At 40.0% G+C, this 27,475-nt stretch overlaps 2 protein-coding genes across 2 annotated transcripts; both read left to right on the forward strand.

Moving 5' to 3' along the window:
- Nucleotides 1-7,119, forward strand: LOC139451035 (uncharacterized). The gene is made up of 4 exons (XM_071232848.1): nt 1-91; nt 2,171-2,338; nt 5,215-5,338; nt 7,068-7,119. The coding sequence occupies exons 1-4, from the start codon at nt 1-3 to the stop codon at nt 7,117-7,119; spliced, it is 435 nt and encodes a 144-aa protein (XP_071088949.1).
- A 12,173-nt stretch (nt 7,120-19,292) lies between these two features.
- Nucleotides 19,293-26,193, forward strand: LOC139450625 (uncharacterized). Its single transcript, XM_071232408.1, has 5 exons — nt 19,293-19,464; nt 22,794-22,855; nt 23,566-23,655; nt 24,640-24,763; nt 25,974-26,193. Exons 1-5 carry the CDS (start codon nt 19,355-19,357, stop codon nt 26,038-26,040), a joined length of 453 nt encoding a protein of 150 aa, XP_071088509.1. The 5' UTR covers nt 19,293-19,354; the 3' UTR covers nt 26,041-26,193.
- The last annotated feature ends 1,282 nt before the right edge of the window (nt 26,194-27,475 follow it).

Below are 27,475 nucleotides of genomic sequence, written 5' to 3' on the forward strand. Positions count from 1 at the left end.
ATGGACAACATCATACAACAGCATCCTTTTATTCTTATTACAATTATCGTCGGAATTATTTCAAGTATTGTCGGATGCATCTACTATTGGCGTTGATAGGTTGTTTGGTCCATGAGTATGCCTGCATTTAGCTAAAAAGTCTTGTGGATCAACCAATCTCATTAAAATCATATCCTAGTTCTCGCTATCGCTGAACAAAGATCTGAGGACATCCCATTACGGATCACGTCAAAACGATCTTTCATCAAACCAATCAGAGCGTCTCTTACCAGATCATGAAAGTGACAGTCGGAATGTGTACCTCGGAATCAAGCAACCTCGAAATATTTAACACGGGTTATTCCGAACGGAAGTTCCGTTTTTTTATTATATCCATACAATCTAGGGTATCTATAAGCCATTCCAGAATGTTCTTTTTATCAGTTTTAAAAAAATTAATCGAGAATACATCAAAATAAGTTTCGAACCGGTCGTTTTGACGTGACCCGTAATGGGATGTCCTCAGATCTTTGTTTAGCGGTCGCGAGAACTAAGATCTGATTTTAATGAGATTGTGTGGATCAACACAACATCAAGGAAGTTAGTGGCATATCAGGTATTGATGCAAGCAGATTTACTGTGATAATTCGCACATATGTAACCCATTAAGGTGAAACAAATTGTAGCTTATACGTGGTACTTCAGAATCAGGAATAAAAACATTACAGACATGAGTGAATTTTTTATTTCATTTAAAAAGTAGAAACAAACATATCATGGAGGGTGAGGGGTGGGGTGGGATCAAACGAACATTTTCTTTCACAAGAGTGACTTCCTGAAATGCCCCAACCCCCAAACTTTGACTGACACCATCAAAATAATTATAACTTTCTGATACTATTTGTAAAGAAAACAAGAAATGGAAAGAAAACAAGTTCAAATTGACCTCTCAAAAACATTTTAATACAAAATTTCACTTCATGTAACTGGTAAAGTCTTAGGTTACTGCAGTGTTTTAGCACCAATGTGAATGAATGTGATTGAATGACTAGTATTTGAATATACAAACTGTCAAACTAATTGTCACATTGGCATTCACTGAATGACTAAATACGATTCAAGTTCATTCAACATATCAATTAGGAAACAATGTTGACCAAAGTTGCATTAAAGTAGACAGACCCATCTGGCTTCTGACTCCTAACAGCAATAGTGTGCTTGAATAAAACATTATTGACCGGGAGACTGAAGACCGGGATCCCCCTTTTTCGAATTCACGTGGACGAATATCTGGGTGCCGTCTTGTCAAGTGGTCGGTCAGATTTGTAGTATTTCCTGAATACTTTAGAATTATCCGACAGATTGCTTGTCTGTCTCGTTTTGCCTGTTGACAAAGCTAAAATGGTCCCATACCCTCGATTTGCCTGCCTTATTGGCGACAATTTCAAATTGGCATGTTGCGTCTGCCATCTTGTCTAGCGACGATTAGCTAAGGGACGTAACTCTAAATCAAGCAGACAAAGTGGTGCAATCCAAACGAAAGCACGACAGCGGTTAGATGATCATAGGAGTTGTTTCTATATTTTTTAAGAAAGTAAATGTACCAAACAAATTAACTATCGAAACTATCGATAGAGAGACAAACTATCGCCAATAGTATCGATTGTTTCAAGTTGCAATCGATAGTGTACTATCGTGAGACGAGCAATCGCAATCAATCGATAGTTTGATGTATCGTTACACCACTAATTCATAATGAGTAACGACATATCCTATGGACACATCTCATTATACTATACCAGTGTGAGACGAAGCAAACGCGTTTTCAAAATGTGTATGATGTCTTTCCTACTTTTACTCATCTCAGATTATCCATGTATCTTTCTCCGTGGTCTAGTGGTAGAGCGTCCGCCCGGAGGGCGGAAGGTTCGGGGTTCGATCCCCGGCCGCGTCATACCAAAAGACGTGAAAAGATGGTACTTGTTGTTACCCTGTCTGGCGCTCGGCATTAGGGGTCTAAAACAAGATCTGGTCGGCTCGGAGTCAGTATACTGTGTCTGAGTTGGGTATTCATGTTAAACTGCGGCATGGTATCTCAGTGGGCTAGCACTATAAATCGGCATCAGTCCGGACTAGTACAAGCAGCCACACACACACATTTTAGTTGTTACTTGTTTGACGCCAAACTCAGCAATTTTCCATCCGTATGACGGCGGCCTGTATATAATTAAGTCTGGTCCTTGGCATCCCCCCCCCGTCGGGGTACATGACACGCTATCAAACACCCTTGACCTACACGAGATGAAAGCCAAGGATGCGAAGTCTAAACTGGAATGGTTTCTGGAACAAAAGGAACAAGGTACATGACGCTGCATTCGGTGTTCACGTGACAAAGAACATGCAAGGACAAATGGGCTACTTTCAAACTCAAGTATACATCATGGTGACATCTCGATATTACCAGCTGAATGTGTGTGTGTGTGTGTGTGTGTGTGCGTGTGTGTGTGATTTTGTATGCGTTAGCATGTGTGTGCGTATGAGTGTGAGTGTGCGTGTGAATGTATGTGTGCGTGCGTATGAGAGAGAGTGTGAGTGTTTGTTTATGTGTGAGTGTGTGTGTGAGAGTGTGTCTGTGTGTGTGTGTGTGGGGGGGGGTTTGTGTGTTAATGTGTGTGTTTGTGAGAGTGTGTGGTTGGTATGCGTGTCAGTGTGAGTGTCTGTTTTTTTTATTGTGAGTTTGTGTGTGAATATATCTGTGTGAATGAGTGTGTGTGAGTGTGTGTCTCTATGTGAGTGTGTGTCTGTCTCTCTGTGTGTGCGAGTGTGTGTGTGTGTGAATGATTCTGTGTGTCTGTCTGTATGTGAGTGTGGGTCTGTGTGAGTGTTTGGTTGAGTGTGCGAGTGCATGTGTATGTGTGAGTGTATGTGTCTGTGTGCGAGTGATACAATGATGCAATTTAACATGGATACCTCACTCAGGATAATGCGGCGTACTGACTCCGACCAGTCTTTATTTTACCCCTGTAGGTATGTGTGTGTGTGTGTGTGTGTGTGTGAGAGAGAGAGAGAGAATGATTGTGTGTGTGAATGATTTTGTGTGTGTGTGTGTGTGTGTGTGTGTGTGTGTGTGTGTGTGTGTGTGTGTGTGTGTGTGTGTGTGTGTGTGTGTGTGTGTGTGTGTGTGTGTGTGCGTGTGTATGTGTCTGTGTGCATGTGATACAATGATGCAATTTAACATTGATACCTCACTCAGGATAACGCAGTGTACTGACTCCAACCAGTCTGTGTAATATCCCTGTGTGTGTGTGTGTGTATTTATGAGTGTGTGTGTGTTTGTGAGTGTGTGTAGGGTGTGAGTGTGTATGAGTGGTTGTGAGTGTGTGTGTGAGCGTGTGTGTGTGTATGAGTGTGTGTGTGTGGATGTGTGTAAGTGCGTGTGTGTCTGTGTGAGTGTGTTTGTGAGTGTGTATGTGTGTGTGAGTGTCTGTGTGTTTGTGAGTGTGTGTGTGGGTTTGTGAGTGTGTGTGTGTGTGTTTGTGAGTGTGTTTGAGTGTCTGTGTGTTTGTGAGAGTTTGTGTGTGTCTGCGGGTATGTGCGTGAGTGTGTGTGTGTGTGTGTCTGTGGGTTTATGAGTGTGTGTGTGTATGTGTGTTTTAATGTATGTGTGTGGATGTGTGTAAGTGCGTGTGTGTCTGTGTGAGTGTGTTTGTGAGTGTGTATGTGTGAGTGTCTGTGGGTTTGTGAGTGTGAGTGTGTGTGTGTTTGTGAGTGTGTTTGAGTGTCTGTGTGTTTGTGAGAGTTTGTGTGTGTCTGCGGGTATGTGCGTGAGTGTGTGTGTGTGTGTGTGTCTGTATGTGTGAGTGTGTGTGTGATTGTGTCTGAGTGAGTATGTGTGTGTCTTTGATGGCTGTCTGTGTGTGTGTCTATGTGCAATTTAACATTGATACCTCACTCAGGATAAGGCGGTGTACTGACTCCGACCAGTCTTTATTTTACCCCTGTGTGTGTGTGTGTGTGTGTGTGTGTGTGTGTGTGTGTGTGTGTGTGTGTGTGTGTGTGTGTGTGTGTGTGTGTCTGTGTTTGTGAGTGTGTGTGTGGGTATGTGTGTGAGTGTTTGTGTGTCTGTGTGTTTGTGAGTGCGTGTGTGTATGATTATCTGTGTGTACGTGTGTGTGTGTGTCTGTCAGTGTCTGTGTGTTTGTGCGTGTGTCTGTGTATGTCTCTGTGTGTTTGTGAGTGAGTGTGTGTGTCTGTGGGTATGTGCGTGAGTGTGTGTGTCTGAGTGTTTATGAGTGTGTGTGTGTGTGTATGTGTGATTGTGTCTGAGTGAGTGTGTGTGTGTTTTTGATTGATGTCTGTATGTGTCTATGTGCCATTTAACATGGATACCTCACTCAGGATAACGCGGTGTACTAACTCCGACCCGTCCAGTCTTATTTTATCCCCTTAATGCAGAGCGCCACCCTTTAACGTCGTTTGGTAGAACGCGGCCAGGAGATCGCACTTTCCGCTCTCAGGGCCTAACGCTAAACCACAGACCGATGTACAACTGTATTGTAAATTCAATATGCAATATAACCATGAGAGGAGGCTCGATCGCAAATTTTAAATTTAATGAATTACTGGCGATCAATAATGTAACGATTTTTAATTGTCATTATAAAATCAATTAAAATACACTTCTTTCTAAGGTACTTTTTGTTCAACGGGATCTGCATGCCTTTAGAAATAAGCAAAATTGTTAGAAATTATTAGGAACCTTTTCACTTGCAAAGGAAACTTTGTTCTTTGGACACATATTTTGAAGTGTTGGGCTACAACAATGAATGTAGAGGAAGAGCTAGATTCAAAATGTGTTTTTTTCAGCTGCTTTTAACATGAGTAATTCCTTAGGGAAAGCACACACGTATTGTAAAACACTGTCTTTGGTCACAGTGAGTGAGTGAGTGAGTATGGTTTTACGTCGCTTTTAGCAAAATTCCAGCAATATCACGGCCTGGGACACCTGAAATGGGCTTCACACACTGTACCCATGTGGGGAATCGAACCCGGTCTTCGCACTTTCCCGCAGATCTTCTTTTTATCTATTGATGTCAGTGACACTTTTCACCAAAATCAGAATAAGAAAGAAATAGCTTTCATTCATAAATATGTTTGAATATTTCCTACAATATTTCATATATTTCCATAACTCTAAGACACGAATCTCATTATCCCTCGACGTTTTTCTTTCAGAACGAAAGGGGTGTAATGGCAGCATGACACTGACAATCATAACAGGGAGAGGTAACCACAGCCTCGATGGACGTGCCGTTCTGAATCCGGTAGTAAAAAAATACCTGGAAAACAACGGCTACAAGTTAGTCATCATATACCTTTTACACAACTTCCTTAATCTAACAGGGTCTATATACTGTATTTGCTATAAATAGCTCATCCTTGACCGCCCCCGTGGTCTAGTGGTAGAGCGTCCGCCCGGCCGCGTCATACCAAAAGACGTTAAAAGATTGTACTGTCTTGTTTTTACCCTGTCTGGCGCTCGGCATAAAGGGGCTGAAGCAACGACTGGTCGGCTCGGAGTCAGTATACTGTGTCTGAGTGGGGTATTCTTGTTAAACTGCGGCATAGTATCTCAGTGAGCTAGCACTATAAATCGGCATCAGTCCGGACTAGTACAAGCAAACACACCCACACACACCCCCACACACGCGGGGGACACCAGAAATGGGCTTCCCACACTGTACCCATGTGGGGAATCGAACCCGGTCTTTGGCGTGACGAGCGAACGCTTTAACCACTAGGCTACACCGCCGCCCCCTTAAGTCAAATTACTTCGCACTTTCCCGCAGATCTTCTTTTTATCTATTGATGTCAGTGACACTTTTCACCAAAATCAGAACAAGAAAGAAATAGTTTTCATTCATAAATATGTTTGAACATTTCCTACAATATTTTATATATTCCATAACTCTAAGGCACGAATGTCATTATCCTCGACGGGAGAACAGCAGACATGGGCTTATCACATTGTTCCTATGTTTGGAATCAAACCCGGGTCTTGGGCATGACGATGCTCACAAGGCTACTCTATATCACATGAAATGGTGACATGTCTGCTCAGTTTTATTTCCTAATGAAATATCAATCTCATTAAAATCAGATCTAAGTTCTCTCTATCGCTAAACAAAGATCTGAAGATATCCCATTTCGGGTCCCGTCAGACCGACATTGCTCGAACTTTGACCGACCAATGGATTGACCAATTAGAAGGGTGCTTTCTCGTGCTTTACGGCACTAATTTCAAATTGGCGACTACGCGTCGAAACATATTTTGACAAATTATCGGTTACAAATAGGAAACCTGAACAAAAGGACATTATGGAATGGCTAATAGATGGTCTAGATTGTATGGATTCAGTCGTGTAACCCGTAACTATCGTTCGGAATACCCCGTGTATGAAGTTTCCTTGGTTGCATGATTAGAAATCACATTCCGACTGTCACGTTCATGATCGGGTAAGAGACGCTCTGGTTGGTCGGATGAAAGGTCGGTCTGATGTGATCCCTAATGGGATGTCCTCGAGCTCAGATCTTTGTTTAGCGGTAGCAAGAACTTAGATCTGATTTTAATGAGATTGAATGAAATATGCAACTGTTTCAAACTGTGTACAGTAAAATACGTTCATAACGAACACGCTTATAACGAACTGACGGATATAATGAACTTATTTTTTTCGTCGCGGCCATTTGCTGTATATATGCTGTGTATATGCTTTACCGAACTACGGTTATAACGAACTAAAATAAGTTGCCCCTTTGAGTTCGTAATAACCGTAGTTTACTATATATAAAAGAGAAAGAACATTTGAGGTTTAACTTTCCTCTTTACTCTAATAACCAATATATCACGTCGGAGTGAGCTAGAAATAGTCGTCACGCATTGTATCCATCAAGGGAATCGAACCAGGGCCTTCGTTGTGAGGAGCCAACGCTTGATCTACTAGGTGTCCTAGGCCCCTAGATTAACAAGACAGTTAACTAGTAATTGTTTTATTTGGTGTGCTCATTGTGTTCTTTTTATATTTCAGACATAATGTAGATCCCAAAAATACGGGTCGTCTCTTTGTTCAGCTCCCATGATGTAGTTTAAGGAAGGATTTTTCGCCTCCTCCGTGGTAGAGCGTCCGCCCGGGGAAGGGAAGGTCCAGGTTACCAAAAGACGTTAAAAGATGGTACTTGTTGTTACCCTGTCTTGCGCTCGGCATCTAATGAAATTATGTGTGCCAATCCTCATATTACGACTGGAGACATTTTTGATGATAGTATTGATACTTTGTGCATTATAAATAATAAATAAAACATTTCGTCACAGTCATCTTTTTTTGTATTCATTTTTCATTTGTTTTTATTGTGTTCAAGGAACCACCTTTCCTGTCACTGAAACAATACGCTTACCACAGTTTCATATTTCCGATTACTTTCTTTGTACTTGTAAAATAAATGTTGAACTACGTTTTTGTTTTATCTGTGTTGTGATAACGTATCGACTTCCAAATTGAAACACAATGTTAACCTAGAAATATATACAGTATTACGCAAACGAATTCAGTGTGAAACCCACACACAACAAAGAAATGTTATACAAATAAACAATTTTAGAATGTCTTATAAAATTAACTAGGTTTACAAATAAATACAAATTAGTAATGAATAAAAGTAATGTCAATGGCAGTACACAATAGGATGGCAGTATATAATTTTAATGGCAATACAGTTACATTGGCAGTGATAATAGCAACAAACTCAGTGATAACAAAATTCCCCTATCAGCTACAGCTGTCAAGGTTCCTAAATAGGCCTACGCTGGATATCCAGTATCTTCACACAACCGCTGGTCTTGAAGTAATGTGAGATGAGAGAGGTGTGCACTTGCCCACTTACATGTACATAGTCCAAATGCCTTCTAGAAAGTTCCATACCATGCTGGATTAGTCCATAGCTGTCCTAAAACATTCCAGATTACACTTGACTCCACAAGCATCAAAGTATAGTATCTTCCACAGCACTGCTTACTTTAGACTATTATACATCCCTGACAACTAATTCTTGTTAAAACACAATGTTGTGAACTTCTAATCAATCTTGACTGAAACAATTACAACATTGTATAACAATAAATTATACCTCCATATAGCTGATTATATCTTGTAACTTGGAGACTGTTTTACGCCACTTTAAACGGCATTTCAGTTATATTACGGCTTGGTTCACTTAACGTGGACGGAAATTTCAAAGTGATGCAGATCATATACCCTTACCACAGGATTCAGGATTGGTGCAGACAAACCAGAGATGATGACGGGGGTGAATCTGATATTTGAACCACGATCAATGGATAAAGGCACTACCAAAATGTGCTAATTTGAACCTTGAATTACTGCGTGTGTCTAAAACCAACAATAAAAACTCTTGTTATATAATAGATCTGTGTTGTATTTTCTGACATCATGTATCTCACCACGTGTCAGCGAACAGGCGGCCATAAGTCTAAGGCGCCTGAATCTTTTGATCGTGGGTTCGAGTCCTAGTTCTCCCTGATGATGTTTCCTGGTTTGTCAGACCGATGTTTATGGTATTAATCGAAGTGGCAAACGTCTGAGGCCTGCGTCACTGCGGGCATGCCTCCCATATAAAGCAGATATGCCTACTGTGCAAATTGGCGTTTAACCTAAATGAAGTATTCATTATAGAAAAAATAACTGGGAATACATTATTTGTTCTCAGATGGAATTTGGACGGATATAAATGTACAAACAGACATTTGACAGCGGCCATGAGGAGTGGATTATGGGAATCTGGACGGATAAATATGTACAAAAAGAGACATTTGACAGCGACTGTGAGAACACTTTGTTTACTGGAATCTGGATGGATAAACATGGACAAATAGAGACATTTGATAGTCACAATGAAGACACTTTGTTTATTGGAATTTGAATATATATATATATATATATATATATATATATATATATATATATATATATATATATATATATATATATATATTCAAATTCCAATAAACAAAGTATATATATATATCCAAATAGAGACATTTGACAGCGACTATGAGAACACTTTGTTTGATATTAAATCTGGACGGATGTATTAACAGAGACACTTCACAGCTGCTCTATGAAAACACTTGTGTTTGTTATTTAACGCCCCACACAGCAATATTCCAGCTGTATGAAGGTGACCTGTCAATAATTGAGTGTGGACCAGACAATCAAGCAAAGGTTTGATGAGGATATATTCTAATCCGAGATTCCCAGGAGGCGTCGTAAAACAATATACATGACACATATATCTTCACAAAGCGGTGCAGTAGCAACACAGTTCATCAGCATCACAGATCCGTCAGCTTCAGCTTCAATGGGGTGTGAATCTGTGTGTGGGTGCTGTCAAGTACACCAACAATACCCCGGAAGTTGGCCGTCTGATAAACACGGCGTTGATGGCATCGTATGTCTTGGGGTTGCACAGGAAATGTTACAAATATACGCAGGATACAGTGATTTTGCAGGGAACCAAGAGTTTGGATATGACCCTAGAGATAGTGAGTTGGCTCAAACCATAGTCAACATTTGACATTTCCCAGTTGCTTGATATCGCAGACACCTTGGTGACACAGGACACTGCAACAACTATGGTGCGTTATGGGTAAAAGTGTATGCTTTAAGTCCAACATGGTGTAGTCTTTACAGTTAATTCACTAGTCGAAGTCTGTTGATAAATACGAATTAAGTTTGACTTTACCACGACAGATTCTCAGCGAATTGCTCAAGTTCTGTCCAACCCGGCTAAACCTCTTTGTGTGTCGAATCCCTTAACCTCTGGGTGTGTCGAATCCCTTAACCTCTCTGTGTCGAATCCGGCTTAACCTCTGTGTGTGTCGAATCCGGCTTAACCTCTGTGTGTGTTCAACCCGGCTTAACCTTTGTGTGTGTCGAATCCGGCTTAACATCTGTGTGTGTCAAATCCGGCTTAACCTCTGTGTGTGTCGAATCCGGCTTAACCTGTGTGTGTGTCGAATCCGGCTTAACCTCTGTGTGTGTCCAACCCGGCTTAACCTCTGTGTGTGTCGAATCCGGCTTTACCTCTGTGTGTGTCGTGTGTGTCGAATCCGGGTTAACCTCTGTGTGTGTCGAATCCCTTAACCTCTCTGTGTGTCCAATCCCTTAACCTTTGTGTGTGTCGAATCCGGCTTAACCTCTGTGTGTGTCGAATCCCCTAATCTCTGTGTGTGTCGAATCCCTTAACCTCTCTGTGTGTCGAATCCGACTTAACCTCTGTGTGTGTCGAATCCGGCTTTACCTCTGTGTGTGTCGTGTGTGTCGAATCCGGGTTAACCTCTGTGTGTCCAATCCCTTAACCTCTGTGTGTGTCGAATACGGCTTAACCTCTGTGTGTGTCGAATCCCCTTACCTCTGTGTGTGTCGAATCCCTTAACCTCTCTGTGTGTCGAATCCGGCTTAACCTCTGTGTGTGTCGAATCCGGCTTAACCTCTGAGTGTGTCGAATCGAATCCAGCTTAACTTCTGTGTGTTTCGAATCCGGCTCAGCCTCTGTGTATGTCGAATCCGACTCAACCTTTGTAGATGTCGATTCCGGATCCTTATACAACATCTTCCCCTTGTGTGGGATGCCATACCTGAACTCAACAGTTCCGACTACAGGTACGCTTACAACCCTTCCGATGACCTCTACGTCTCTACGTGCTAAACCCCCCCCCCCCCCCCCCCCCCCCTGCTTTCAGATCTCCGAGGACGGTAGCCAAATCTCCCTCCACAGAGTGTACCGACTTATCTTCCCGGATGTCTCTGAAGATTACCACTAATCTCTGATTCTATTATCGGACTTCAGAAACAAATTGATATACTATACAGTGACACTGTTACATGGAAGCTATCTGTTAACTTGGAAAAAACTAATATTATCGTATTTAGGAGGGGAGGTCCTCTTGCATCGAGAGATAAATGGTTCTTTAATAACCAACCTATAAATGTTACAAACATGTATAAATACCTCGGTGTTGTTTTACCGTTTAACCTTAATCTTAAACATCTCGTTAACGATCTCGCGCTACGAGCAAAAAAGGCCCTAATAAATCTATTTGTCGTTCTAGATAAATTGCGTGTTATCTCACCTACTATCTTCTTCAAAATGTTTGATGCTCAAGTTCAACCAATCTTATTATATGGATCAGAGGTCTGGGGTTTTGAAACCTATTACAATATTGAAAAGGTACACTTAACTGCATGTAAAAGATTTCTAAATGTTTCTAAATCGGTTCCAAATCATATGGTCTATGGCGTATGTGGCAGATACCCGTTATATATTTGTTCATATTTACGTTTACTCAGATACTGGCTCAAAATAACAGAGATGTCGCGGGAACGAATCCCCAAAAAATGCTACGAAATGCTTGTCTATCGTGATAATGTTGGTTACGTAACCTGGGCATCAAACATTAAGCATTTACTCTTCTCTCACGGATTTGGATATGTTTGGCTTAATCAAAGCGTTGGAGACAAAATGTATTTTCTTAGCTCTTTTAAGCAGGTAGCAATTGATATGTTTACTCAAAATTGGAGGTCGTCACTAGATAACAGTACACGCTACTATGTTTATAAACCCTTTAAATATTGTCTAACACCAGAGGTTTACCTGCATACTATAACAGAGAGAAAAATTAGAGACACATTTATTAAACTTAGGCTAGGGTTAAATGATTTGATGTGCAACAGGGGTCGCTTCTCCTCTATTCCTAAGGATATGCGTTTTTGTCCATTCTGCGAAAACCATATTGAAAACGAATTACACTTTTTGTTTATATGTCCAATTTACGACAACCTAAGATTGAAATATATGCCTGATATAACTAAGAACCACTATTCCATGAACAAAATATTATCTTTTAATGGTATCTCTAGTAAAAAATTAACTAAGATATTACAATACATCTATCAAAGTCTACGAGTGCGTAGTAAACTACTTAGTAAATCCAATATGTCCAGAAATAATAAGTTGTTTTGAAACTTTCGCATCTAGATCAGGAGTATCTACATTTCATTTTTGTCTGTTTGTTTCTACTAGAAATGCATATACATTTAAATTGTCAAATTGTCCAGACATGATGAGTATATTTCTGATAGATCCTCCTGATAGATCCTTTTGTATTGAATGTCGCGCTATGGCTGAAAGCCTTTGCGACGTAAAACTTCATATTTCCATTCCATTCCTTTTGTATTCCTTTTGTATTTTTTACTACTACTGCTGCCACTGTGGTTATTACCAATGTTATTACAATACCTTTATTATATGTCAAGCATCATCTCGTTAACGATCTCGCGCTACGAGCAAAAAAGGCCCTAATAAATCTATTTGTCGTTCTAGATAAATTGCGTGTTATCTCACCTACTATCTTCTTCAAAATGTTTGATGCTCAAGTTCAACCAATCTTATTATATGGATCAGAGGTCTGGGGTTTTGAAACCTATTACAATATTGAAAAGGTACACTTAACTGCATGTAAAAGATTTCTAAATGTTTCTAAATCGGCTCCAAATCATATGGTCTATGGCGAATGTGGCAGATACCCGTTATATATTTGTTCATATTTACGTTTACTCAGATACTGGCTCAAAATAACAGAGATGTCGCGGGAACGAATCCCCAAAAAATGCTACGAAATGCTTGTTTTGAAACTTTCGCATCTAGATCAGGAGTATCTACATTTCATTTTTGTCTGTTTGTTTCTACTAGAAATGCATATACATTTAAATTGTCAAATTGTCCAGACATGATGAGTATATTTCTGATAGATCCTCCTGATAGATCCTTTTGTATTGAATGTCGCGCTATGGCTGAAAGCCTTTGCGACGTAAAACTTCATATTTCCATTCCATTCCTTTTGTATTCCTTTTGTATTTTTTACTACTACTGCTGCCACTGTGGTTATTACCAATGTTATTACAATACCCTTATTATATGTCAAGCATCATATTAGTTATCAAATAATTATAAAATGCGCTGTACAGCTGTAAATAATATTGTTTATCTGTATGTGTATATGGGCCAATGGCCTTTCATACAATAAAGATTGATTAATGAAAAATGAATTTTTAGGAACCGGACGAAAAGTTTCGAATCAACAAGATTGGCATGCTTCATTAAATGACGCATGTGGATACTCCTTGTTTAAACCCAGTTTCGGTGTTGAACCATATTCCACATAGTCAACCATTTCAAACACAGACGTGCTCTTGCTCAGTTTAGATCTGGTTCTCATAAACTATGAATGAAAACGGTGTGTGTATTGGAGAGGCTAGAAATGAAAGATTAATATCTAATATCTGAAAACTTCCACATATTACTACTTACTCATTTGCTTAAAAATACGTATTGCGACGTTTGTACAGTACTTTAACCTATTACAAATATCCAACAATCCACAAATGTAATATGTTTATGTTCCCATCAAATGCATCCAACTTAAAACATTTATCAGTAGATATATCAAGCTACAGTAAACTACGTTTATAACAAACACTCTTATAACGAACTGACGGATATAACGAACTATTTTAGCCCCGTCCATTTGCTTGTATATATGCTGTATGTGTGCTTCTTACGAACTACCGTTAAAACGAATAAAAAATATTGGTCCGTTGAGTTCGTTATAACCGTAGTTTACTGTATATGCTGTTTAATGCTTATATGCTTATAACGAACTACGGTTATAACGAACTAAAAATTTGTGGTACCTTTCAGTACTGATCGTTATAACCGTAGTTTACTGTACTTAATTTCCTTGTCAAGTCACAACGGGTAGGCTTGCACCTACATGCATGGCGAGCCTGACGCAACGCCGCGACCCGAGACGGCCAATCACAGAGCATGTTCTCACGACTCCAGCCTATAATTGTGTCGCCTTGGGCGACGTCACCAATACGACGTTACCTATCTGTTCACTTTTCTAAAACTAAATTTCAATTACTCCAAGTTCAGTAAACTATGTTTATAACGAACACCCTTATAACGAAATGACGGATAAAACTAACTATTTTTGGGCCCCGTCGATTGGTTTGTATATATGCTGTCTATATGCTCATAACGAACTACGGTTAAAACGAATTAAAATCATTGGCCCCTTTTAGCGCTTTATTTCCGTAGTTTACTGTAGTGTTCATCCCACTCTTTTCGTGTAAGGGCTGTCACTGCGGCTGCAATGCAGGTTGTTGAACACAGTTCATCATGGAGGTCCGCTGCATACACAGCCTTCAGAAGGATTCCAGAGTCAATGGGTGCACGTTACACTGGTTTGTATTTCTTTAATGAGTTTCAGGAACAACCTTGTTCGTTCGGTCAAGTTGATTAAGTCCTTCGCTCTACAAGGAGGTATATACGGTGGACAGCGAGTGAGGACAAGAACGTTTCGGCTTCTGGGTCATAACGACTTCTGTGGCGTGCCTTTTGAGATCCTGTATGCATCCGTGAACCAAGACCTGTTTTCCCGTGGTTGCAGTGCCCTGGGGATGAACTTATGTATGCTTTCACGGCTGGTTTTGAGGGGTCCAGAAGCGGAAAGGTCATAGACTTTAACTGTAAAGACGTGCGTGCCTGCGTGAGTGCCTGCGTGTACTAGTCGGGACTAATGCTGTTTTTATAGTGCTGGCCCACTGAGACACCATGCCGCACTTCAACATGTATACCCCAGTCAGACACAGACGAGTTCTTGTTTTATTGTAATTTGAATTCTCTGTTAGCGCTCGATTTGCTACATTGAAAGAATATAAAAGCATGTTAAATCTTAGAAGTATTTGTTTTCAATAACCCTAATATGTTGCCGTAAGCTATGCTTGTCGTAAGAGGCGACTAAAGGGATCGGGTGGTCAAGTTTTGCTGACTTGGTTGATATATATCGGGTCAGCAATTGTTCCACTAAATCCCTGGTCTAATTGTCATAATCCTCAATGCTGTCACAGAAAGTATTTGAGAAAAGTGGAATTAATATCATGTGGATTCTAAAAGCTCAAAGGATTTGCTGCTTTCATGTTTGCAATCTCAGAAAAGAACCAAGTTCAATACTGCCAAAACCATTTGATTTTTCAATTTTGTACACCACTATCCCACATTACACACATAAGGAACACTTCATTCCTTGATCAATGGGGCATTATCGTTCAATACCAATCAAATAGCCAATTCCCGTCCACTGATTTACCCACCTGAACTAGAAATAAAGGAGTCCAGTGAGACCGCCTTAATTGTTGCTTACTTAGATCTATGCAGAGTGACAAAACACTCTCAACAAGACTGTATGACAAGAGGGACAACTTTCCAATGGTCAACTTTCCCTTCATGTCGAGCAATATTCCAGCAGTTCCAGCCCATGGTGTTTACATTTCACAACTTTTGAGAATAAGCTTTCAAAAAGTTTTATGGCAGTCATGTTGAGGACAATTTCAAATTTGACGCATCGGTGACGAAAATGATGTCCGATGCAATTCCCCATTTTGAATTGTAGCATAATTTTATTTCCGTGTTTTTTCAGGTTTACAATTGACTTGCCTTTGTATGTGTTTGTGACGGATGCCCCTGGTGGGGCAGAATACGCTCACCTTTTCGCGAGCACCTAGTATCATTACTATTTAATAGTGATTCATAAACACATGCTAATGATACAGTTAGAATCGTACAATCAATTGTATTGGCTATGGAAAGGTTCTGTCGCTTTATTTACTAAACACGATAACCATAGACAGATATAGATACATATCTATCTTCAGAGATTTATGACAATTTGTCAAAATGAAAGCAATGGCATCTGAAGTTTACCGCGGAAAGAATATGTGAAATGTTGGACTTCATCATTGATAACACCTATGTCAACAACTAGGCGAGAAGTGGGCGTCTGCATGGGTACAAAGTGTGCTCCTCTTCTTGTTGATCTGTTTCGTTATGCGCATGAATATGAATTTCTGTTCGAATTGAAAAATCAAAACCAGGAATTTTGACCAAGAAGTTTAACTTGAGCATCTGATATCGTTTAATAACAATAAAATAGCCAATTCACTTTCATTGATTTACCCACATGAATCAGAAATAAAAGGGACCAGTTTCATATTTAGATCTATGTTTTTTCTACCATGACATCAACACATTTATAATATACTTAAGTGTGAATGACTGAGTTTTCTGAAGTGGAGAAGAGGGACATTTTCATAGCAGTGGGGATAACAATTAATATTTAAAGGCTGTGAAAATAACACTTTGATGGAACTTTTGACAAGTGACCTCCCCGTACACAAACTGTTGACTTCCTTTTTACGTTAGTTCCCCATTGACAAGGCAAAATAATGACAGATGACAATTTATGGAGTTGATATCGCTTCAGGCTGTTTGTTGTTCTCTTGAAAATGTTTCGTTATACACTGTAAATTTCTCACTTTACTCATCAATTGAGACTGTTCGTTTCGCAAAGCGCAATTTTTGTTACTTGACCAGCGTGTGCTCTTTCGCTTCTAACAGCAGTTTGGTAGTTTTCAAGTACATTTTTAAAGTTAATTTTGTACATAATCATAGCTATATGTATGGTAATTTTCGTGCCCCTAAATAATGTTTGTTTCTTTTGTTTATATTTTTTTAAGATTTTGCAAACACGAAACTACAAATACAAGGGGAGGTGAACCGTCCTTGTGTTTTAAGAAGGGAGAATTAACGTTTCAACGTTTTATATTTGCAATGAAATAATAAAATTGCCGGTAGACTACACAAAAATGTAATAAATAGGATATTTCATGTGTCTCGTGAAATATCATGTTTCTCTCATCTCGTGACGGAGGAAAAGGAGATATTTCATATCCACCAACCCCCCCCCCCCCCCCCCCCTCTCCCCGTCACTCAATGAGAGAAACGTGATATTTCACGAGACACATGGAATATCCTCTCTATACATATATTATAAAGTCCACGTTAGTCCAACATCTTCTTTATATCAGTTTCAGACATAGTACTTTCATTGTCTCATGACAGCTCTTCAGTGAAACTGACAATAACATATGAACATATCTCACTCATGATGGCGTCATAAATTACAAATGTGACGTCATAATGCATTTCATTTGAATTAAAATCTACAGTTTTTGCAAAGTAGCAGTGTAACATTGACGATTGAAATGGCAAATATATTAAATATTAATTACATTCTAGTCTAAGCTGCTTATTGTTGGTACACAATTTATAAAACGGAAAAATAATAAAGATCCCGTTTCCTCAGTCATCAATGTGTTTGCTGACACTTAGGCATTGGACATTAGGGTCTCTAACTTGTTATTTGTGTGTACAGTGACTCTATCTTTTAATTCCATGATGGGTTATTTAGAGGATATTTTTTACAGGAAGATGAAGACAGTGAAAAAAAAATTTAGACACCTTTCTGGATATTATTAATACGCTCCATCCTTCCATCAGTTTTACAGTACCATTTCTGGACGTCCTTGTAGTTAAGGAAGATACTAAACTGAAAACCGATATCTGCTACAAACCAACGGATACCCATCAATACTTACAATTCAGTTCATGTCACCCCAGGCATACAAGAACTAACATTCCTTATTACTTGCGCTGAATGTATGCACCGTTGTGTCGGACACGGACACAAGAGACTTAAGATTGAAACAATTCATAGGTTATCTCAAGAAGCTAGGATATCCGCTTCGCGTCATAAATGACGACATGGAAAAGTCGATAAAATTTCAAGACATACTCTCATGAAACCTGATGAAAAATATGTGGGCGCTGAAACTATTCCGTTTGCATCCACCTTCAATCCTAATAACTAATATCATGAGATGTTCGGGATGCGGCGAACACTACATCGGAGAAACAGGCATGGAATTAAAAGATAGAGTCACTGTACACAAACAGCAAATTAGAGAGAGAGAGAGAGAGAGAGAGAGAGAGAGAGAGAGAGAGAGAGAGAGAGAGAGAGAGAGAGGGAGACAGACAGACAGACAGACAGACAGACAGAGAGAGAGATTATAGCGTATATTATTAGTGTGTTTTCGTATCGTTTATATCGTGTATTATGAATAAAAATCGTATTATGCGAGCATTTGGCGAACATAATCGATATTCCTTTATTCCGTATATGATATGAACCATACGGTAACACACGAGGCTGATAATCTCTTCATCATATAATGTCATTCTTAAAATAATGTATGTATAAGGCGTTATTTCACTCATAAATAGACTGTAGAAGTCGTGTAAGAAAACAAGTTGTGAGTGAACCGCCCAGGTTATCGTAGTGCCTAATACTTACAGTCCTATTTGTCACCATGCTTCGATGACACATAACGTATCATTCGTGACGCATGGCGCATGAAAGTAGTTCCTCATTTGCATATTTATCTGATCATTATACTAGTTTATCGAATTGGTTTATCGCATCGATAGCACATGACCTTTTCTGATAAAAAAATAATTATAAAATCTCTCTTCCTCCAATCCACCCCCAAGTCAGTTATATTGACTATATACGGTCATAATATATCAAAGTAGATCAAAGTGGGAACGAGTTACCTTTCTTTCTTAAAATAAAACTTTTATTTCACCTTTTCACCCGAAGAACAAGATTTTCAGAAACGAAATAAAATATCTTTTAAATGCCACAAGTATTTATATTTCGGCCACCGATCATGCGGTATAAACAATATAAGCATACAATGAAAACACGATGCCTCGGGGTTGCTACAGCCAGGCGGTGCGGTGAAAGGTGGCATAGCATCACTGAGAACATTTGCTGCACAAAACTTTAAGTCTAACTAAAACTCTAATTATTACACTATACAAACAATGAATGGAGTGCGCTATCTGGTTCTACACATTGAACGGTACACGATGCTCGTTTATTCACATGACGAATGGCAAAAAAGCGCCTCTGAATGCTCACTACAACTGCACCGCACTGCACGGAACGAGCTTAGTCGCCACAAAGCTTCGGACTTATTTCAGGTGTTGGGATTTACAAATACTTCACGTAGTGACTCATTCGGGGCCAACTCATTTAGGTAAAATCCACATGGTTTCAGCATGTGCGCAGAAAGATGCGTGTGGTAACGAATAGTCAAGAATATCGACTTGTCGTTTTTCGATTGGTTTAAATTTCAGTGACAAGCGTGAGCTCTACTTCTATTTATAGCATATGGTTTTCCACGGACCTTTCTTCTCGGTTTCGTGGAAAACATACACGATCACATCTCGTAGTTGAGCTAACGTCTTTGCTTGAATACAGAAAATCAGCAACATGATCAAAATTGAAGACTTCCCAGAACCAGTTATTATTATTGTTGTTGTTATTTTGATACTTATAGTGATTGGAATAATAATCGGATGCGTCTACTGTTGCTGTTGTAGGTAAGTAACGTATTCTAATTCCAATGTGGTACATTCTGAATCAAGAATGAGAACATGACACAAACAATTTGAAACAAACATTTCATGGAAAACAACTTGCACTTTGTTTGAATTCCTGAAACAATTTTAATGTGAAAAATAATAAATGCCTTTGTTTTGTTCACAGGAACCACACTTCTCTGTAACAGTTTTCCCTCTAATGCTTAGCCTAGTATGATAACTCGCCCCGTGTAGATCCGGGTTAACCTTGGTCGTCAGCAACCCATGCTTGTTGTAGGAGGCGACTAACGGGATCGGGTGGTCAGGCACGCTGGCTTGGTTGATGTATCGTATCCCAAATGCGCAGATCGATGATGTCAATCACTGGATTGTCTGGTTCAGACTCGACTATTTACAGACCGCCGTCATATGCCTGGAATATTGCTGGGTGCGGCGTTAAGCAACAAAGAAACAAACTGTGCTTACTCATGTAGCATGGATATGGGTACACTATTTCTATGTATAGTTAGTTCTAAGCAATAGGTTGCACGGGGCCGGGAGGTGGGTCAGACAGAGCGTGCCTCCCTCTGATTATTGTGTTGGACTAATACAAAAGTTACTTGTGTATAGATTTATAGTTAGGAATGTTTTACAAAATATACTTACGTTGAGTTTTCCTTATCTACACAAGACAATATACATGTGTGAGACAAAGCACACGTTTAAAAACATGGCAACATCTATCCCGCTGTTACTTTTACCAGATTACCCCTGTGACTTTCTCAAACTAAAATTATATAAAGCACAGGGCCTGTAGGAACAGCAAGATATGCATTCACAGTTGCATGTCGACTGAGAAATACATTCAGGCTACACTTGCACAAAACATATCACTTCATATTTGCCTGCTATTTGAGACCACACCAAGCCCTTTTCTAGCTGAATGAAGTCGGCCTATAAATAATCAAGTCTGGGCCAGACAAACTAGTGTTTGATATCATGAGCATCGATCTAGCCAGTCGGGGTACGACACGCCATCAACTAAGTCCCGAGCCAGACTATACATAGTTGGTCTGACATAGTAATATAAATTGTGGCGTAAAAAGTAAAAAGTTTTAAAAGTGATTTGTTTGTAAACCCAAAATCAAGTGAAAAGATATTTATGAATCTCAGTTTGATATAAAGAGCGTCTTATATTGGTGGCATTTGACAAATTATTCATCATTATTCAGTATCGCGCGCCATTGCAACAAAACCTTTAGTTCCATGTCTACTTAAGGTACAGATATGCAGAAATAAAATTAAAATAATGAGGAGTAATGTCGGTGTTATACATTCAGCCTCACTCGGCTTATTCCGGCTACCAACATGATACCTCGGTAGCAAGGCAGTAGCGATGTTACAGAATTTAACGGCAAACCGCATATCGATCGATCCTTTTTCTTATAAAACAACACCAAATGTATCGATAATGCTGAAACATGCCAGAAAGGCTGGTTTTAGTAGTTTTGGGGATATTTGGGCGGTTTTGTATAATTTGAAAATGAGCAAGTCTTTGACTCAAGCTAATTAGATAGTTGTACATGTAGATGCAATTAGTACAAACATTATCATGGAAACAGATTCATCTTTGGTGAGTGAATATCCTCATATTTAGATCGTCTCCCCAAATTCGAAAAATCAGCCCCTTTCTGTCATTTTAGACATTATTGTGTCATGTCAAAAGTGACAAATAGAAATGTGACTAGCTGTCAGCTATTCGAAAATGTCTGATACATTTCCTTACAATGTTTCGAAATTATCCGAAACTTTAAAATCTGAAATTTCCAGTGGTTGGAAAGGGAGGTTCTCCTATCCTCTGTGACTATCATAATATCAATTTGATTTGCTCAGGGCAAAGGACTGAAGACTATTATAAGAATTATCATAATTTTTAACTAAACGTGTACTGCATAGTATCAGAAACTGAATAATTGACGTGATGTGTAGCAGGAAAAAAATGAGATTAAGATTTCGTTTTTCCACTAAAATACAGAAAATGCAAAAAGTCATTTTAGCACGACATCTAGCAGTTTAAAATAAAAAGTATTAAGACTAGAAATATGATTACCGTATCCCCTCAGGTATCCCCCCCCCCCCCCCCCCCCCCCCATCCCTTCCTTGTACAAGTCTCCGTTACCCTTTTACTAGGGACTACGGTTCGTCACGTTAAAAAAATTGAATAGGAATTCCAGATCGAAAAGAAAAACTGGTTGATTTCGAGATGCCCGCCATCTTGTTTTCAAAACCCGTACCGGTTTCTCTTCCGGCCTGGAATTTTTATGCTTATTGAGATGATAAGTATATATACATGAAAAGAAATATTTGATGGTTTATACAGGATTAAAGATGTAGAGGTCCGCTGTAAATGTTTTTTAACGGGACGATCATTGCTCCAGAAGTGACAGAAAAACTGACAATAAAAAAGAAACGGATTAGGTGATACGGTATTAGGACAATAATTGCCGTTGCATTTTGCAATCGGATAATGAAGAGAACTGGTTAGACTTATGAATCTAGTTTAATGTAGATTTTATCCGGGCATTGAAGACTTCTACAATTGACATTGTATCGTCATTCTGCACTCACCACCCTAAGGGAGACAACTCTCAAATACTTTAGTTCTTCCCAGTTGTGCTGTTTTCTAGTTCTATTTAATTCCCAATTGTTGACATTTTTGAATGTTTACGATATACTTTATATGATATTGCTGGTTTCGAGGGCCTCCTTGGCTGTAATGTTAGATTAAAGTTCCATATTGTGACGTGACGTCAGTTTCGTTTATGCTAGCGCTCGGCATTAATGGGCTAGAACAAGGACTGGTCGGCTCAGAGTTTAGAATACTGTGGCATGTTATCTCAGTTGGCTAGCACTATATACTAGTAATCGGAATCAATCCGGACTAGTACAAGGCAGCCACACATGCATACGTACATGTACGTCGCTATATAAGTGCAATGATCTTGGACGCGACGTTAAACCCTTTTTCACCTCACCTAGTTTCCTTATGATGCGACCCGTGAAGATTCCGGGGCAGAATAGGTCTTCAGCAACCCATGCTTGCCGTAAAAGGCGACTATGCTTGTCGTCGTGTGAGGCGACTAACGGGATCGGGTGGTCAGGCTCGCTGACTTAGTTGATTCATGTCATCGATCCCAATTGCGTGGATCGATGCTCATGACATCTGTCACTGGATTGTCGGTTCCAGACTCGATTACTGACAGACCGCCGTCATATAGCTGGAATATTGCTCAGTGCGGCGTTAACCAACAAGCCAAAGCATATCCTTATGATCATTTTCTCATCCACAGGCAACGGAAAACTAACACAAAACGCAGGACGAAAGCTGGTAGCGTAAAACGGGGAAAACGAGGTAATTGACAAAATGAACCACTTAAATGCTTCCCAACGGAACCTGCAAATGATCACAAATATCTTTGTGGTTTAACGCTGCACTCAACAATATTCCAGCTGTATGATGGCGGTCTATTAATAATCGAATCTGGATCAGAAAAAAACCAGTGGTTGATATCATGAACACCGACCCACGTGCTTGTTAGACACTGAGACTAACCACCTCTTACGACCAGCATATGTTGCTGGGGACCTAGTCTGACCAGAAATACCCCACGTGGAAGTTCAACTGTCAACATTATAAGTGCCTAAACAAATACCAGATTCCTACGAGTGAGTGCGTTGGGTTTAACACCTTTTTTAACAGTATTCCAGTTATATAGCGGCGTGTCTGTCTAATGTGGGAGGAAAGCCCGAAGTGATGCAGGTCTTAGACGTTTACCACTTCGGTGAAACCCACGAGCCCGAGGATGGTGCTGACAAACCTAGAAACATAATCGGGGCGAACCGGGATTCGAACCAACAATTATACTTAGGTTTCTGGTGTACCCAAGGGACGCAACTCTGCACAGCGAATCGCGGCGTCTTAGACGACTGGGCCACCCATGCCCCCTGTTTTCTATGAGCTGAAGATGACGAATTAAGTACACTGGATCTATAAATAAAACACCTGTATGTGTTTAGTATGTAATTTGTTTGTGCTTTTACTATGTTATATTATATATCCAGTTCGAACTTCAAACACCCTCGACCTACACGGGCACTCTGTCAAGGGTGCGAAGCGCAGCGTGAACAAATTTCTCAAGAATAAGAAACAAGGTACGTGTGACTGTGTGTCTGTGTATGCGTGCGCGCGTTCGTGCGTTCGTGCGTGCGTACGTGTGTGTTAGCGTGCGTGTGTATGTCTGCTAGTACGTGGCCGAACCCATGCCGGTTATAAAGTGATAACCTACAGAGATACCATGCCTCAGTGTAACATTGACATCTCGCACAAGAACGGTACACTCCAAACTGACCAGTTCTTGTTTTTGTACCCTTAATGCCTAGCACCAGGCAGGGTATCCGTTTACGTCTTGGTATAACGTGGCCTGGCATCGAACCCCCGACCTTCCGCACCCAGGGCAATCTCTACCCACCGGACCATGGACGTGGTGCTATCGTAGACTAACCTGAATATACAATATAGCCAACAGAGACACGGTTGCAATAATTTCTTAGTAAAATTACCAAATTCCTCATATGCTTTAAATTTAATGACTTTCTGGCAATCAGACATGAGTGTAACAATATATAATTGACATTATAAAAGAAATTTAAAAAATCAGGGCTTGCTTAGGAACTCCTTGTCCCACAGGATCTACATGCCTTCAGAAATTTTGAAATAATTTTGAAAAAAATCAGAAACTTTGTTTTGCTCTTTTCAACACTTTGGGCAAAATATAAGTGGTTTTGGGTTCCATCATAAAATGACGAGGAAAGGCAATCTCCAAGTGGTTCATTTCAGATGTTTTCAGAAAGCTCTTATTCCTAATGTTTTTAACATGGGCAATTCTTAAGAGATAAAAATGGGGCAGTACAAACGTATTCTAAAGCATGATGTCACAGAGGTCACAATTAGATTTTCTCCTACAGAAACTTGCTTTTTCTGTTAGTAGTCTTGTTATGTAAATGACCAAAACGTACCAGAATAAGAAAGACAAATGGCTAGTTTACAGTCATCAATACATTTCTTACAATATTGCATTATTTCCGTAACTTTAAGCCTAATCTATACCTCTTTACAACTCGACCTTATTCTTACAGAGCGAGGGCGGAGTAATGGCAGCAAGACACTTGCAATCATACCAGGGAAAGGTAACCACAGCCCCGATGGACGTGCCGTTCTGAAGCCGGCTATCCTGAAACACCTAAGAAAATACGGCTACAAGTTAGTAATCACGTACCATTTAAAAAACTTCCTTATCTAACGGGGTCTGAGGCACTGGCATTCATTTTGCATGGTACGACCCTAGGCCCTGCCAGACTCCGATGGGCGTGGGCTCGAACACGATATTCGGTCCGACTATGACCCTTGTTCCGTCATTCTCTTGGACGTGGGTTTCACCAAAGTGGTTAACCTCTAATCATAGGATCTGCATCACCAAAATTCACCTGACATGCCGTAACATTACTAAAATACTGCTCAACCCGGCATCACTCCTTCCACCACTATGGAAGAATCAATAACTGTTTACGATGCACACGATTTCAAGAAAATAATAAATATTTAGACAATATATCTAAAAATATATTGCTTTGGAGTACTATTTTCCGAGAACAATGGACTTGGTTGGGTCTTAAGGGATGCTCGATCTTTTCAGAGTGATTTTATGAGCTCATGTTTCTTAACACCATCGTCAATTTAAATGATTTTTTTGACACGTGTTCTTGAGCAAACATACCTTTAGTAAGTGAGTTGGTATGGTTTTAGACCGCTTTTAGCAATACTCCAGTAATATAACGGCGGGTGGACACCGAAAATCAGCTTCACACATTGTAGCAATAAGAGGAATCGAACCTGTGTCTTTGGCATGATGAACCAACTGTTCACATACCCGCAATCCTACCCCTACATCACAAGAAATTGTGAAATGTGTGCATACATGTAGTTTCATTCACCATTAGAAATATACAGCTGTTTCAAACTTTGTATATAAAAGGGAAAGGAAATTTGAGGTTTAGCCTAACCGGAAATGGGCATCACCCATTGTACCCATGTAGGTAATCAAACCTCGGCCTTCGGCACGACGGGCGAAAGCTTTAGCTTTTAGGTACCCCGGTGCCAATTAGGTACATGTTGTTTGATTGTCTGTTGTTTGCACTCAGTACTATTCCAGCCATATGACGGCTTTCTGTAAATAAGTCTGGACCAGACAATCCAGTGATTGACATTGTAAGCATCGATCCAAGCAATACGATGACAGGCGTCAACGAAGTCAGCGAGCCTGACCACCCGATCCCGTTAGTCGCCTTTTATGGCAAGCATGGGTTGCTGAAAACTTATTCTACTCCGGATCTTCAAGGTACAGGTAATAATAAGCCAGTTATCTAACATTTGTTTTGTTGACTATGCTCACTGTGTTCGTTTTATATTTCAGATGTCGCAAGGATCCCCAAAACGACGGCCGTGTCTTGGTTGATCGGGATTACTATGATATAGTTTAAGAAGGCTCAGTACCATAACCACACCTGTGTATATCCTGTAGGCCAAGCGTCAAATCATTCTCTGGGAACGATGATATGCAATCAACCAAGTCACCGAACCTGACGCCTCAGTTACATGTTTCCAGTTAATATTTTTGTACCTATCGTCTTGTAAAATTTACATTGAACTAAATGTTTTCGTTTTGTTAATGTGCATGTGTTGTGTCGTTGAGTCTGGTTGTTTCCATCCATTGTTAAGATGTTAATGACAATGCCCTCTTGTCATATGGCGTGTATGAGTAAGTGTGGATTTTACGCCACTTTGACTGGCATATCATTTATATTACGGCGTGGTTCACTTAACGTGGAAGGCAATCAAGGTGCTGCAGAACGTATACCCACACCACGGTATTGGTGCAGACAAACCAGAGATGATGGCGAGGGTGAATCTGGTATTTGAACCACGACCAATGGATACATGCACAACTAAGGGATGCTACTTTGAACAGCGAATTACTGCGTGTGTCTTAAAACAAGCCGAATTGTAGAACCAGCTTTGGTATTGGAATTAACACACATTTATTGCACATCTGGCGTCTAGTGGATACAGCGCATGACCGGAAGAGCGGAAGGTCGGGGTTCGATGCCGGGCCGCGTCATGAAAAAAACCCCGTTAAAAGATGGTACTTACCCTGCCTGGTCCTCGGCATTAAGTGGCTGAAACAAGGCCTGGTCGACTCGGAGTATTCTGTGTCTGAGTGGGGTGTTCATGTTACACTGCGACATGGTATTCAGTAACGAGGGGTGTATGGGTGAATATACTTACGGTTTAAACTTTAAGGAAACTGAGGTATAAGTTCCTATACTGCTCACGTTGTACGCGTCTATCTGTCTGTGTTCAGCCATTCAAAGTACCAATAAACACACGTGACATGTTCAATGTGACAGCGGTATTTTATTGACAAAAGGTAAAGTTAAATTAGAATAATAATAATATATCATGTAGATGTTTTGATCCGCTGGTTGCATGTTCGAACTCAAGATCAGGTCCGGTTGTGACCCATTGTCTGTAAGAAGCAAACCCGATCGATCATATGACATTGTATTTCCTTCTTGATCGTGTTATACATGCATATTCAATTGCGTAGATCGATGCCCATGATGTCAACAAACAAAACATGTCATAACGTAACCATAGCGACAGTCCAATGCATTCTACAGTCTTTGTTACTTGTTATGGATTGATCCGGGGATACTGGTTGCAAATGGCGGTGACATGACACATGGTCATATATTGAGTATCTATATGGTTGGTTTTTCCACTGACGTCATGTCTCGCGACTGTCAAGCTGTCGTTTCCCCATTGGACGGGATGAATTGTGACAAATGATCTTTTAAAAGGAACACGTCGCGTTAATCTGTACTGTGATAATCTTGAAGCTGTAGTGGAGTGAAT

This window comes from Haliotis cracherodii, unplaced genomic scaffold (assembly GCF_022045235.1).
Source record: "Haliotis cracherodii isolate W230 unplaced genomic scaffold, xgHalCrac1.p SCAF_8, whole genome shotgun sequence".
NCBI classification, from domain to species: domain Eukaryota; kingdom Metazoa; phylum Mollusca; class Gastropoda; order Lepetellida; family Haliotidae; genus Haliotis; species Haliotis cracherodii.